The sequence below is a fragment of the Pantherophis guttatus genome, chromosome 4 (assembly GCF_059756535.1).
Source record: "Pantherophis guttatus breed Tessera chromosome 4, ASM5975653v1, whole genome shotgun sequence".
Lineage (NCBI taxonomy): Eukaryota > Metazoa > Chordata > Lepidosauria > Squamata > Colubridae > Pantherophis > Pantherophis guttatus.
The window spans coordinates 137,886,250-137,899,559 of NC_142066.1; the positions used below are offsets into that span (position 1 = coordinate 137,886,250).

At 35.9% G+C, this 13,310-nt stretch overlaps 1 protein-coding gene across 2 annotated transcripts in view; it reads left to right on the plus strand.

The window, feature by feature from the left end:
• GPR158 (G protein-coupled receptor 158) overlaps positions 1-13,310 on the plus strand; it is a 144,799-nt gene that overhangs the window by 107,713 nt on the left and 23,776 nt on the right. For both annotated transcript variants that reach the window (XR_004588529.2, XM_034402122.2), the window contains exons 6-7: positions 8,606-8,715; positions 10,698-10,936. Coding sequence is in view for 1 of the 2 variants with exons in the window: in XM_034402122.2 (XP_034258013.1) it covers positions 8,606-8,715; positions 10,698-10,936 (349 nt within the window). In the remaining variant the exon portion in view is untranslated. The remainder of the gene's footprint in view (positions 1-8,605; positions 8,716-10,697; positions 10,937-13,310) is intronic.

Consider the following 13,310-nt stretch of genomic DNA (forward strand, 5'->3'; position numbering starts at 1 on the left):
TAAAACAAGGACATAAGAGAGAAACCTACATTACCCTGGGCTTTGAACATGTTTGTTATGAGAAAAATAAAATAATGCATGGTACAGAGAAAATAGATAAAATAATGCATGGTACGGAGAAAATGCATAGGATGATCTCTCCCTCCCTCCTCCCTCCCTCCCTCCCTCTCTCCTTCCCTATATATATATTTATACACACACACACACACACAATATATTTTTTCCTGAGGTTTTCGCGGGTATTTGTATGTAGGTCTTTGGTTATTCGGATTTTGTCCCGCGTAAAATTGGAAGTACCTTGGTGACATTTCGACGAAGTCTCATTCGTCATCTTCAGGCTGGTGTCTTCGGCCTTGTCCTTCTAGGAGCAATGTGTGATTGTGGTTGTTTCTTCTTTTCAACTGCCAGTGGGGGTATGAACTGATTGGGTGGGAGCTTGGCTGTGTTCTGATTGGGTGGAGGTATGTTCTGATTGGGAGGGGGCTTGGCTGTTCTCTGATTGGGTGGGATGTTGGCTGTGCTCTGATTGGCTGGGGGTGTGTTCTGAGAAAAATGTCCCCACAGCATGAATAAAAGAGATGATACTTCCCACCTACCAGCCATTTGGAAACCCGCCCTTATTGACAAACGAATCCCAAACACAAAGAATAACACCAGACTGACACTCATGAAAACCACACAGGACGTCACCTCCACACATCCACGCAAAAAGCAAACCCAAACCCACACCAATGATGAGGCACGACCACAAACAAGAAGCCAGACCACAGCTGCATCATTAGCCACTTTAACCCCCTCCAATCCATACATGAAGCAAACTGACACCCACCATGAAGATGTGGCACAACCACAAATGCAAAGCCAAACAACAGCAACGCAGCTCATCAGCTCAAATCCCCCTGCAACTCAGACTAACCCGAGCACAACCAAGCCCCACCCAGACAGAATACACCCCTAGCCAATCAGAACACAGCCAACCCCCGATCCAATCAGAGCACAGCCAAGCCCCCAACCAATCAGAACATACCTCCAACCAATCAGAACACAGCCAAGCTCCCACCCAATCAGTTCACACCCCCACTGGCAGTTAAAAGGAAGAAACAGCTGTGGTCACACATTGCTCCTAGAAGCACGAAGCCGAAAACACCAGCCTGAAGATGATGAATGAGACTTCATCGAAACGTCGCCAAGACACTTCCAATTTTACATGGAAGAAAACCCGAATAACCAAAGACCTACACACACACACACACACACACACACACACACACACACACACACACACAAATTAAACTAATTCGAAGGGGATTTAAGGTAGGGCAAAAGTACTTGTTCATAAAATCTTAATTAACTTGTAGAACTCATTCGACATCATTATGGCCATTATCTTAGAGGGCTTCAAAAGGATTGGATAAATTAATAGAGGACAGTCTATCAACAGTGGCTGAAGACTTAAAGTTATCTTCAGACTGGGAGTAGTGTTTCCATATATTGTATAGTACTTGCAGAAGAACAATTGTGTGCCAGGAATGTCTCCACCACCTGCTTGTCAGTAATCCAATTGGCCACTGTGAGAAAAAAAAGGTTGATCTAACAAGACCTTTGATATGATTCAGATTTTTATGCTTTTAAATGAGAGATTAAGAACCTGATTAGATTTTAGGTTCTTTCTACTCCTACTTTATTTATACTCAAGGAATATCAAGGAAATGTGTGTAAACTGAAATTTTCTTTGACTCTCCCTACCTTTATTATAAAACAAGAAAACTGTCTGCATTTCTTCCTTCTGAAATTAAACAACATGTATATTGAGCTGATTTATAGGGGAAAAAATGGTTATTTTTATTTTATGTGGGTACACTGTGAAACAATGCAAGAAAGGAGGATAGTTGTTTTGGCTGGAACACCTACTTTTAAAGAACAGATGGCTTTTCTGGAACATGTAAATGAAAGATGTCACTAAACACCTTAGCTTATTTCTGGCATCATATGGTTCTGAGAATCATATGGTTCTGAGCAGCATATAAACAAGATGACAAACAAAGGGAACTTCTGCTAGATTGCAGAGGCTGCATAAGAAGCTCATAGACAGTTCATGGCATATCAAAACTCGGAGAAAAATTTATGCATAGAGATGTGCAGCTTCTGTTGGCTTGAGGGCTGCATTCCAAAAGTAGGACAAGTTAGGGCAAGTTAGGAACCATTTGGGGAGAAGGTTTCTTTTAAAACATCTTTGAGAAGGTGTTTTAAGAGATTATATGAATATCTTTAGGGGTGATAGTGCTATGCCATACTTTCTGCTATTTGTTGATGTTGAGAAGATTGTAAGTAGAGATTTGGGCTCTGACATTCCAGAACTACAATCTCTTTCCTTGAAATAATCTCCTTGTTGTTGTTTTTACCTCATTCCAGTTGGTATGGGAGGTGGGTGCCAATTTCACTGTATTTTTAATCCTAAGGACTTTCATCTTTAAAAGCAAAAGAGATGCGGGTTAGTTGAACCAGCTCCATATTATTAAAGGTAAGGTCTTGTAGGGGTGTGGGTGGAGGGAGAGTTGTTTTTAATTGACAGTTTTCTGCCTTCAAAAGACTTCAGGTGGAATCTCTGCATTTCAAAGAGCTCATCTTTTCAACTTCTTTTCTGCTGCATTATAAACCGATATAGGCAGCAATCTGAAGGTTAAAATTGTCCTGCTAAGTAGGAAGTACTCAAGACTATTGACTGATTGGGCTGCCAAAAGCCAATTCTTTCTTTCTTCATGTTCAACAAGCAAGGATTTTATAATGACTAAAAGATTTTTATTCGGGTTAGAGCTTCTAAAGAAATTTTTACATTAGACTAATATACTTGGAAAGGCAATTTTGGCTATAAATCTGTATTAGGAAATATCTGAGATGAAGGAAAAGATATATAGTACACAGATCTACTCAAGTATAATCACATACAACTGTGCTGACGCTACACTTTTCTACTACACAACTTTGTTTTCATCCTTTTGCTTGAAATAAGTACTTGCTGTTGTCATCTAAGGCTTATACATTCATTTATAAAGCTTTTTTGGTAATATCTATAATTAAATTTATATGCAAACCATTTTATATTCAATCTTTTTTTTACTATCTATTCCCAGTTTCAGTTTGCACAATAACAATTTCATCTACACAGTACTCTATAGATATGTTGAACTGCATTCCAATAATCTCCCAACAGAGAGTGGTTCTGGCCCATCATAAGCCTGGGATGCTCATTAACTTGACAGGGCTAATTTCATGCCCCTATTTCAAAGGAAACTGAAAAATTTACTTCCGGCATGCTCTTAGATACTTCCAGTGTCTGCTAGTAGAAAATTTCAGTGGCCTTGCAACATATATCTTCCCAGGAAATGTGGGCCCCCCTTCAAATGAGAGGATCTGAGTTTTCCATATATAGGTAGTCCTTGACTTATGACCACAATAGAGCCCAAATTTTTTGTTGCTAAGTGAAACATTTGTTAAGTGAATTTTGCTCCATTTTACGACCTTTCTTGCCACAGCTATTAAGTGAATCACTGCAGCTGTTAAGTTAGAAACCTGGTTGTTAAGTCAATCTGGTTTACCCATTGACTTTGCTTGTAAGAAAAAGGGGATCACATGACCCCAGGACACGACATTCATCTTAAATATGAACCAGTTGCCAAGCATCCAAATTTTAATCACATGACTAAGGGGATGCTGCAATGGTTGTAAGCATGAAAAACGATCATGAGTCACTTTTTTCAGGGATGTTGTAACTTCAAATGGTCACTTAATGAACTGTTGTAAATCAAGGATTATCTGTATCATCTGGTATTTTTCATGAACATGGAAGGCAGTTTTGAAGCACCTAACCAACATATTATAAATATACTCCTCAATGTAGGCAATGCCTGGCACTTTTATTTCATACGCTGAGTTGCTTTTGTTTTTGATTGATTGATTTTGTGCCAAAAAGTTGTTGTCAGCTCTTAGTAACTATATAGATAGATTTCCTCCAGGACGATCTGTCTCTAACCAGGTCTTTCAGGTCTTCCAATGATTTACTCATCACCACTCTAACTCTGTCCACCTTGAAAAAAGTGATGCAGAGAAACAAATAGGCCATTCTTGAACGGGTGCAAATATCTACATCAGGGGTCCCCAAACTTGGCAGCTTTAAGACTTTGGATTTCAACTCTCAGAATTCTCCAGCCAGCTATGCTGGAAGTTGAAGTCCACAAGTCTTAAAGCTGCCAAGTTTGAAGACCTCTGATCTACATGCTCAGATGTAACCCACTTATAATGCACAATACATTTGAAATGTTAGTAGATTCCTGTTTTCTTTTTAGGGGGGCTATTCCATCATCATTTAAAGCTTTTGAGGATTATTGCATAAACTGGAGGTTGTTATGAGTTCCATATGAATTTTATGACATATTTCGAACCACCCACTTGGTATCTGTAGGGCCCACCAAATTAAGGAAAGATGAACTTTAAAAAAAAATTGTGGTCAATAAAAATTGCGATCTTTTGATATTCCATATATTAGCACCTGCTCCAGTTGCCAAATATTCCTGTGAATTATGAGTTTGGGAATGAATTACATTACCAATTAGTGGTGGTATTCAGCCGGTTCAGACTGGTTTGGGCAAACATAGCCCGGCACTATGTCACTTTTTGTAAGCTGCGCGCATGCGTATAAGCCACGAGTGTGAGCAAAGTGCATGTGCGGAAGGCCGTGTGCATGCATGGAAGGCGCACATACTCACATTTTTGGTACACAGCAAACCGGTGGTAAAATTATGTGAAACTTGTGGTGGGTTGCCCCTGGTTCGGACCGGTTCTATAGAACTGGTAATAAAACCGGCGGGAGGGTCCACCCACCGACCCCAAAGTCATCAGGACGCTACCGTTGCGAATCAGTAGTAAAGGTAAGTAGAACGCACCCCTCTGTGTGAAACCCACCTCTGATACCAATGCATTAGTTAGTCCTTGACATATAACCATTTGACTTATAACCATTCATTTAGCAACCATCAAAGATATGACAGTACTGAAAAAAGTAGCCAATAACCAGTCCTCATACTTATAACTCAGCATCTCATAGATCAAAATTTGGGTGTATGGCAAGCAGCATGTATCTACAATGGTTGCAACATCGCAACATCTTGCTATTTGTGACCTTCCTAGAGCGCTTCCGAGAAGCAAAATCTGTGGGAATCGAGATTAGTTTAATGATCATGTGATTTGCTTAATGACCACAGCAAAAAAGGTTGTAAAATTGACCATTAACAACTGTGCAACTTAACAACAGAAGCGTCAGTCCGAAGCAGATTGCAAATTGAGGACATTGAAATGACCTACTGAAGGTGACCATTGTAGTGTGCAAAAAGTTAACATACATTTGGAAAGCTGTATAAAACTTTAAAGTTGGGTACTTTACACTACTTGGCTGAGTTGGGTAAATAAAGGTTGTTATGACTATGTTTTACTTAAATAACGTAAAATAAGAAAGCTGCATTTTTAAAAAAGCATATCTTGACAGATATAGAACAACTGAATCCATTGCAGCAGTCAGATAAGATGTGTAGAAAATATATGTATAGAATACAATAGAAAATATAAATTTTCAGTTATTTTAATAAATTGTTTGAAAAATTAAAAACTTTGGAAACATGTATTTTTAGACTGATCTAAAGAACATCTGGATCCAACATATTGGATCATAGAACGTTCCACTGTAACTCATGCAACTTGCTATAATTTGTTTAGGATCAATGTTCCAGAAACATAAATACATTAGCCCCAATTAAAATGAATTCTAGTTGAAATGGGGGCTGCAGGGTCACTAGGATGCTTTTGAAAATCTAATCCACTAACTTTCTTTAGAATTTAAATGAGTGACCTTAAGCAACTTTTCTTCAACAACCATTAATTATTGTGATACTTATTAGTTGAGAATGGCATTTAAGGACACTTTTTCTTTAATACCTGTTCCACAGAACAGCTAGAAAAATAATTAAGAGTTCTGCACTTTGATTTTCCCTTCACTCCCACAGTTTACTCTCCTGTAATTAACTTTGCACATCTGAAATAAGCTTTAATATTATTTGAACATTTAAAATGCCTTCACTGAACCAACCAGTTTATCTGGCGGATAAAAATTCTGGCTATTGTTTTCATAATATTTTCGATGTAGCCTCCACTATTTTCACTGACAAACGCACCAGGACAAATTAAGCCCAGGGATTTATGGAGCTGCAAAATGGTGGCCAGAGATCACGATTACCAGTCTTGTAAGAACAACTAGACAAGGGGTTCTATGAAGCCAGAAATTATGTATTATCCATATTACGAGTGACTTCAACTAGTCAGGAACTGTTGGAATCTTATCCCTCAGAGAAATGTATGGAAATAAAACCCATGTTCTTTAATATTCTCTGGGTGGAAATTTTCTCTGGGTAGAAACACAATCTCCATACATCCATACAATCTTAAGTTTCCAACTCAAGTCAATTTAGTAGCTCATCTAAAAGCTCTTATATAATAAACTTCTAATCTATATAGTCTTATTGTTAGGCAAATACACTGTCAGTCTTTTCCATCTTAGAGTCTTCCAGATGTGTTGAATAGCATTATCACTTAGACTTATATACCACTTCACAGTGCTTTACAGCCTTCTCTAGAAGTCAGAGTCATTATATTGCCCCCCAACAATCTGGGTCCTCATTAAACACACATAATAAATAAATAAGCAATAAATAAATAGACACCAATCAATAAATACATAAATAAATAAAAATAATTTTAAAAAATAAATAAATAAATAAAATGAATAAATAAATACCCATAATCTATAAACAGCATGATATTCCATGAGTTCAGTTCTCTGTTATACCACCAGCTGGAATTATATTACCACCATTCCAAAATCTGGATGGCATTCAGCAAGCTATGAAATATCTGGCTGTTCCACCAGCCTCGAGGGCAGGGTACAAATGGGTTTTCTTTGATCATCTGTGGTTTTGAGGACTGTTCATATTTTATTTTTTATCTTTTGTAATTTTTTAATTTTTTAAAAAATTGTAATCTGCTTAGAGTTATGTATATTTCATAATAAATAAATAAATATTTTAAAATGACTAGAATATTGCCTTTAAGATAGTTTATTAGAACACTGATTTTTATTTAAGTAGGTACTTAAGGACTTATTGGACCATAGCAAGCATGCTTATTGCTAATGCCTAGATATCAGCATGAATGTGTGTTTTATATTGCCATAAAACAGTAGCCATTCATTTCTTTGTTAAGTATTATCATACAGTCAGTTACAACTGAGTGGAAGCAATTGTTGTTTTACATTCTTTCTTCATGGATTTCTAGAGTTATAGGAAAAAGCAACTCCAGTAACAGTTCAGCTGTTAATGGAGAGTATCAGATTCTGAGTATTCAGATCAGTTTGGATAATCTGGCTTGTATAAAATTTGTATAATTGGATTATACAAATTTTATCTGGCTGCAATGGCAATTAAGTAAGATATGAAAAAAACCTGCTCATGATGCTTAGATTATTAGTCATGTATCAATTATTATCCATTTATGGATATATTTATTCAATATATTGATATATTGATACTTCCGACTAAAAGTTTAAAGTAGCTTGTTGTAAAATAAACAATAAGTAAAAATGAATTGATGCTATAAACATGAATTGATTTTATGACTATACAACTATATTTATACAAATATACAAGTAACATATAAATATACAGATATGAATATGCAAATATCCAAATGAAAAATGAAATAAACAATAAAATAGAGAATAAATATGATCATTAATACATTATTATTTCAAGTAAGGCCAATAGAACACAGAAAAAAAATGTTCTCCTTAAAAATAAGAAGAAAATGCAAAATATTGAACAAGATTATACTTAACCCCATCAAATACTCATCAAACTCCATCAAAATCCCATATTTCATCAATATGAAAATTCATTGCCACTCATGTAGGAATTTTCCAAAAAGAATAAAATATGGGAAAGATAACATTCCCATATATGTGAATTAATAAAAGCCAAACAAATATGGTTTAGTTTAAAATTTGGAATGTGTTGTTTCAGATTTTCTGCAAAAATGCTTATTTGAGAGGGCTTTTAAACTAGGTACATAGTTTACATGGTTAAGAGAATATAAGAGCAATAGTTCAGGTTCTGAACTACTACTATTGTACATCATACAATAATGATCTGATTCAAATTGGTTCTTAGTCTGTGTTGGGATCTGGGTTTCTGAAGAATCCACTCTGTTTCTGCTAAATCTGGATAATGCAGCAATGGTCAATGTCTTGTATTAAGATTGACTGAAAACATATGCCATTTTCTAACCATCTAATACAATCTGTTCAACTGGATTGTGTTTCGCGTTACCCTAACTTTGCACCGAACAAATCAAGATTTGATAGGGAAATCTTTCTCTCTTTTTTTTACTGTTTGTACAATTCTCCCTATGCATTCTTAATCTGCAATTTTTCCAAGAAGGAAGAAAGGAAAATAGAGTGAGCCAATATTGTATCACTCTAATTTAGTTTTTTCCTTTTCTTTTATAGGTTGTCATTTTGTATTTTGAGCCAAGTGTTTTTCGGTGTATTCTCCTAAGGTGGGTTCGTCTTCTGGGATTTGCTACAGTTTATGGAACAGTCACACTGAAGCTGCACAGGTACAGAATACTTTGCTGTTTCTAATTTTGTATAAATTTAGGGTGCATGTGTCCACAAATGTTTGTGCATGAGTATAGGAGTGCATTATGACCTTTTTCTCATAATAGTATTTCATTTTCAAGCAATGAACTAAAATTTTTTTTGCAGTCAGTGATTATGTAAATGCAGCAAAAAGCTTGGTCTGCTTTCTTTTTATGACAACAAACCTACAAAGTTGTCTTATTCATTTCTTATTTTAAAAAACACCTTTTATATGTGAAAACAATTCTTGGTAAAACTTGATCTAAACAATAAGGGCGAAAATCTTTTTTCCTAATCACAATCTCCAAAATAGAACCAGGAGAAAGAAACAGAACCAGGATAAAACTAAATTTGATTTAATTTTGCTGAAATATAAACAAAATTCATTAAATACTATTATGATGATTAATTATCTTTCTTGCTACACTGTTTTTCCTTTGGTGGCTAATATTCCTTAAAGACTATTGCCCTATTCTCAGATTGTACAGTTCTGCATTATAGTAACAAGGTAGTTTAAGAAGTGAGAAACTTGAATACTAGCATTTCTAGAAAAGAAATGCTGTCAGTTTGAATTTAGAATTTAGTTGCATCAAGATTATTCAGCACTGCAGTTCTGCAAAATTTCCCCATCAAAGGCAGACTTTGATTCAAAGTTTTCTGGGGTATCAAGTTCCATGTGCATTGGTGAGGATTAGTAGTGAGCATGACTCAGATCTATTTTCATATGTAAGCACCCTGATAAATATTGACTTTGAGATCTTTTGTACTCCTTGTGGAAAACTTTGATAAGGGACAAATAAGCAAAGCACTAATAGGGAGATAATAATCTATTGATGGTTTTTAGAAGAAAATAATGAAGCTGCCTGAAAACTAATGCACCTCAGAGGAATATAGAATCAACCGAAGAAGTTGGCTCAGCTGTTTTCATAGGGCACGTTAGAGTGGCATTTGAATTGATTGTGCTATGTGAAAACATCCACATTTCATAGTGGGAAATTGCACAGGGTCATGGAACTTTGAACATCTCACTGTTAAGTTCTGGAACTGTTGCTTCTACAAAGACCGATGTGGGAAAACAAGTTAGCCAAGACCAATAGTGGTGCTGATATTACAGGTTAGCCAAGAAGAACAGATGCCCTACATCTTCTCATCAAGGTAGGGAACCCATGGCTTACAGAAGAAATGGTTCTCTGAACTGCTTTCCTCGTTGTTCTTCAGAGTCCCCAGAAATTACATTCTGGCATATTAGTGGCAAAGTCAGGAACTGACAGAAAATGAAAAAGTGTGATGCTTGCTGTATTTATTTACTGATTTCATTTTATTTTTATCAGGCCTTTTTCTCAGTTGGACTGACCTCATCCTCTTCACCACCCATCCACTTTGGATATCAAAGTATGCTGACTCCCCTCACACACACACCTGGAAAATACCCAATCCCAATTATACATAGAAAAGAAACCAGTAGATTTAAATTGTACCATTGCACTGTGGAAAGAGTTCTAAATTGACCCGGTGAAAGGAAAATAATAAGTATTTAAAGAAACACACATACTAGATCCAGTCTGCTATCAACAAAGATAGATATACTTTCTCATTATTGTATCTTCCTTTCCTAGAGTGAAGAATTTCTGTACTCCACTTCAGCCCAACTTGGGCAGTCTTTTCCTTCCAAATAAAAGATAAAAGGTTGAATCAAAATCAAGGTCAACTCTTGATAACTTTCAACCAGACAGATTTCTTGATAATGTTATTTCCTTCCACTGGGATTTTTAAAAATCGTTTCATTTCTCAGTCTAGTCAGCTGTCCCTCATCTAAGTACTAACTAGGTGTGTTTCTGCTTATTTTCCCAGATCAACCACAATTAGTTATATGCTACAATCAAAGTTCTTTGAACCATGAGGACAAGCAAGGGTGAAGGAATTAGTAATGTTAATGATATTATATGTCTTTGTTCTGCAGAGCTCTGAAGGTGTTCTTTTCTCGAACAGCTCAGCGCATTCCATATATGACAGGTGGGCGAGTGATGAAGATGCTGGCTGTGATGTTTTTGGTTGTGGTGTGGTTTCTGACAGGCTGGACTTCAGCAGTCTGTGAAAACCTGCAACGAAATATTTCACTCATCGGCCGAGGGCAAACATCAGATCATCTGATCTTCAATATGTGCCTGATAGACCGGTGGGATTACATGATGGCTATTGGTAAGATGCCATGGTTAATGTTGATAACAATGAGAATAACATCTGCTTAGTTGTTTTAAAAACACTCTTTTAAACCAAGTGCACAGTAATATGGGGAAAAAATCATCAATTTAATTATTAGTCTGTACAGATTTACTGAGAAGTAACTCTTGGTTTCCTAAAAGTTATTACCAAATTATTTATCATATTTAGGAACTACTGCCCATATCCCTCACAGATTATACAGCTTTATTGTCTTAAGTTTGTATAATATTATTTTGTAATTGAAAAAATAATAATTTATCAGAAATAAGTGATAGAAAAGGACATTTGGATGCTGTGATGATTAAGTTTAATTCAGAGAATCGTGTATGAAAATATTAAGACTGACCAGTCTTTGAAAATGTCAAAATAAATGTTTTGGATCTCACACAAGCACACTACCTCTGTTATTTTTTTTTTATTTGATTTATATGTCTCCCTTTTCCGGAAACTCAGGGCGGCTTACAATGCGTTAAGCAATAGCCTTCATACTTTTGTATATTTATACAAAGTCAGCTTATTGCCCCCACAAACTGGGTCCTCATTTTACCTACCTTAGAAAGGATGAAAGGCTGAGTCAACCTTGAGCCTGGTGAGATTCGAACTTACAGTAATTGCAGACAGCTGGTGTTAATCACAATGCTTTTAGTCTGCTGAGCCACCAGGCCCTGTTATTGATTTAAGCAGCCCAACTTTTTTCAGACTTTGCATCCGATCTTGAAAGTTGATATTGCCACTTTGAAAAGTCCACTCATTAAAGTGGATGTAATTTTAAAGCAATTGTATTTTTTTTCAAGTCATGAAAAAATTGACCTTATTGAGCAGACTCATTAAAATCAGTGGAACAAGTAAATCAAAACTAGTTTCTGTTTCCTGATTTCAAATGATCTAATCTAAGTATAATTAAGTCCAATTCGTTATGGCTATAAATTCAGAAAGTGCTTTCCTTTCTTTGAGATAGATAGATAGATAGATAGATAGATAGATAGATAGATAGATGGATGGATGGATGGATGGATGGATGGATGGATGGATGGATGGATGGACGGACAGACAGACAGACAGACAAAGAGAAACAGAGAGCTATAGAGAACAGTGAGGATTATACTATGTCTTACTGAAGGTTAGAAGAATTATATGCCTCACTATGGATATATGGACTTTTCTTTCTTCTTCTCAAGCTTCCTATTCAGTGTTTTAGAGAAAACCAACCAAAGCATGGGTAATTGAAGAGCAATTGTAGTAGACTGCATTGAGTGACAGTAGCTAACTGGTTTTTGCTTTTCCAAAATTTCAGCCACCATGTATCTAATAAACAAAGTTTCTGTTAGAACACATAGTAGTCTTGGAAAAGTTCAGAATTTGGAGGAAAATAGAAAATTGCTAATAAACCATTTCCTCCTTTCTTCAAGTGTGACATATATGCATTATCGATGTATATTTCAGGCTGGCCTATTAAAAGAAAAAGTAAATGCAATGATTTACAGACAAATAATATTGTAACACATGGTTTTCCAGAAATATGAAATTGAATGCATATAGAATGCAAGAGATTTAGTAGAAGAACTGAATGCATTAATCAATTATGAGGTGCACTTACCCAATTACTAACTTGAGAGTCAAGCTATAATGTGTTCTCTAGTTCAACATCCAACTGGTTTCTGGGAACATCACAAAAATGGGTCTTGTTGGTGTTTGGTTCATCTTTTCCACCTGTAGATAATTCCACTGGCAAATGGGCAAAGGCAGGATCAGTTTAAGGTAATTGGGAGTCCAAGCAGCACCAGGTTTGTACCACTCAGGCTTACATACATACCTAGATTGCTTGATGGAGTCCTATAAAATGAAATACTGTGTATAGTGGTAAAATGATGTATTTAGTATAAAATGCCTGCAATACTTGTATTAAAAATTAATTGTGTATGCAGGAGAAACAGTGTGGATACAAAATTTAAATACTTATTTTTTTTTAATTCAAAATTGTTTGTTAGTTTTATATCCCATCTTTTCATTTAGGAGCTCTGGAGGACACACGTAGCACTTCTCCCTCTCATTTTCACCCACAACAAACTCTATGAAGTCAGATGGATTTCTTTAGAGAGAGATGTACATTCTCATTGGTAGCGAAAACAGAATTCCTTTTATTTTGCAATGTTCTTTTCCTTGTTTTTTTTCCTTGACACTTCTATAGCAATTACTTCCATTTCAGCTAGGCAGAGAACAAAAATAAAAGCTATCACCATGAGAGTTCTTCTACTCTACAAACCTTACCTTAATCTCCGTTTATTCCTGTCTTTTAGTTACATACCTATCCATGAGAGGCCTGTCATATTAACTTACTGTACTGAAGCTT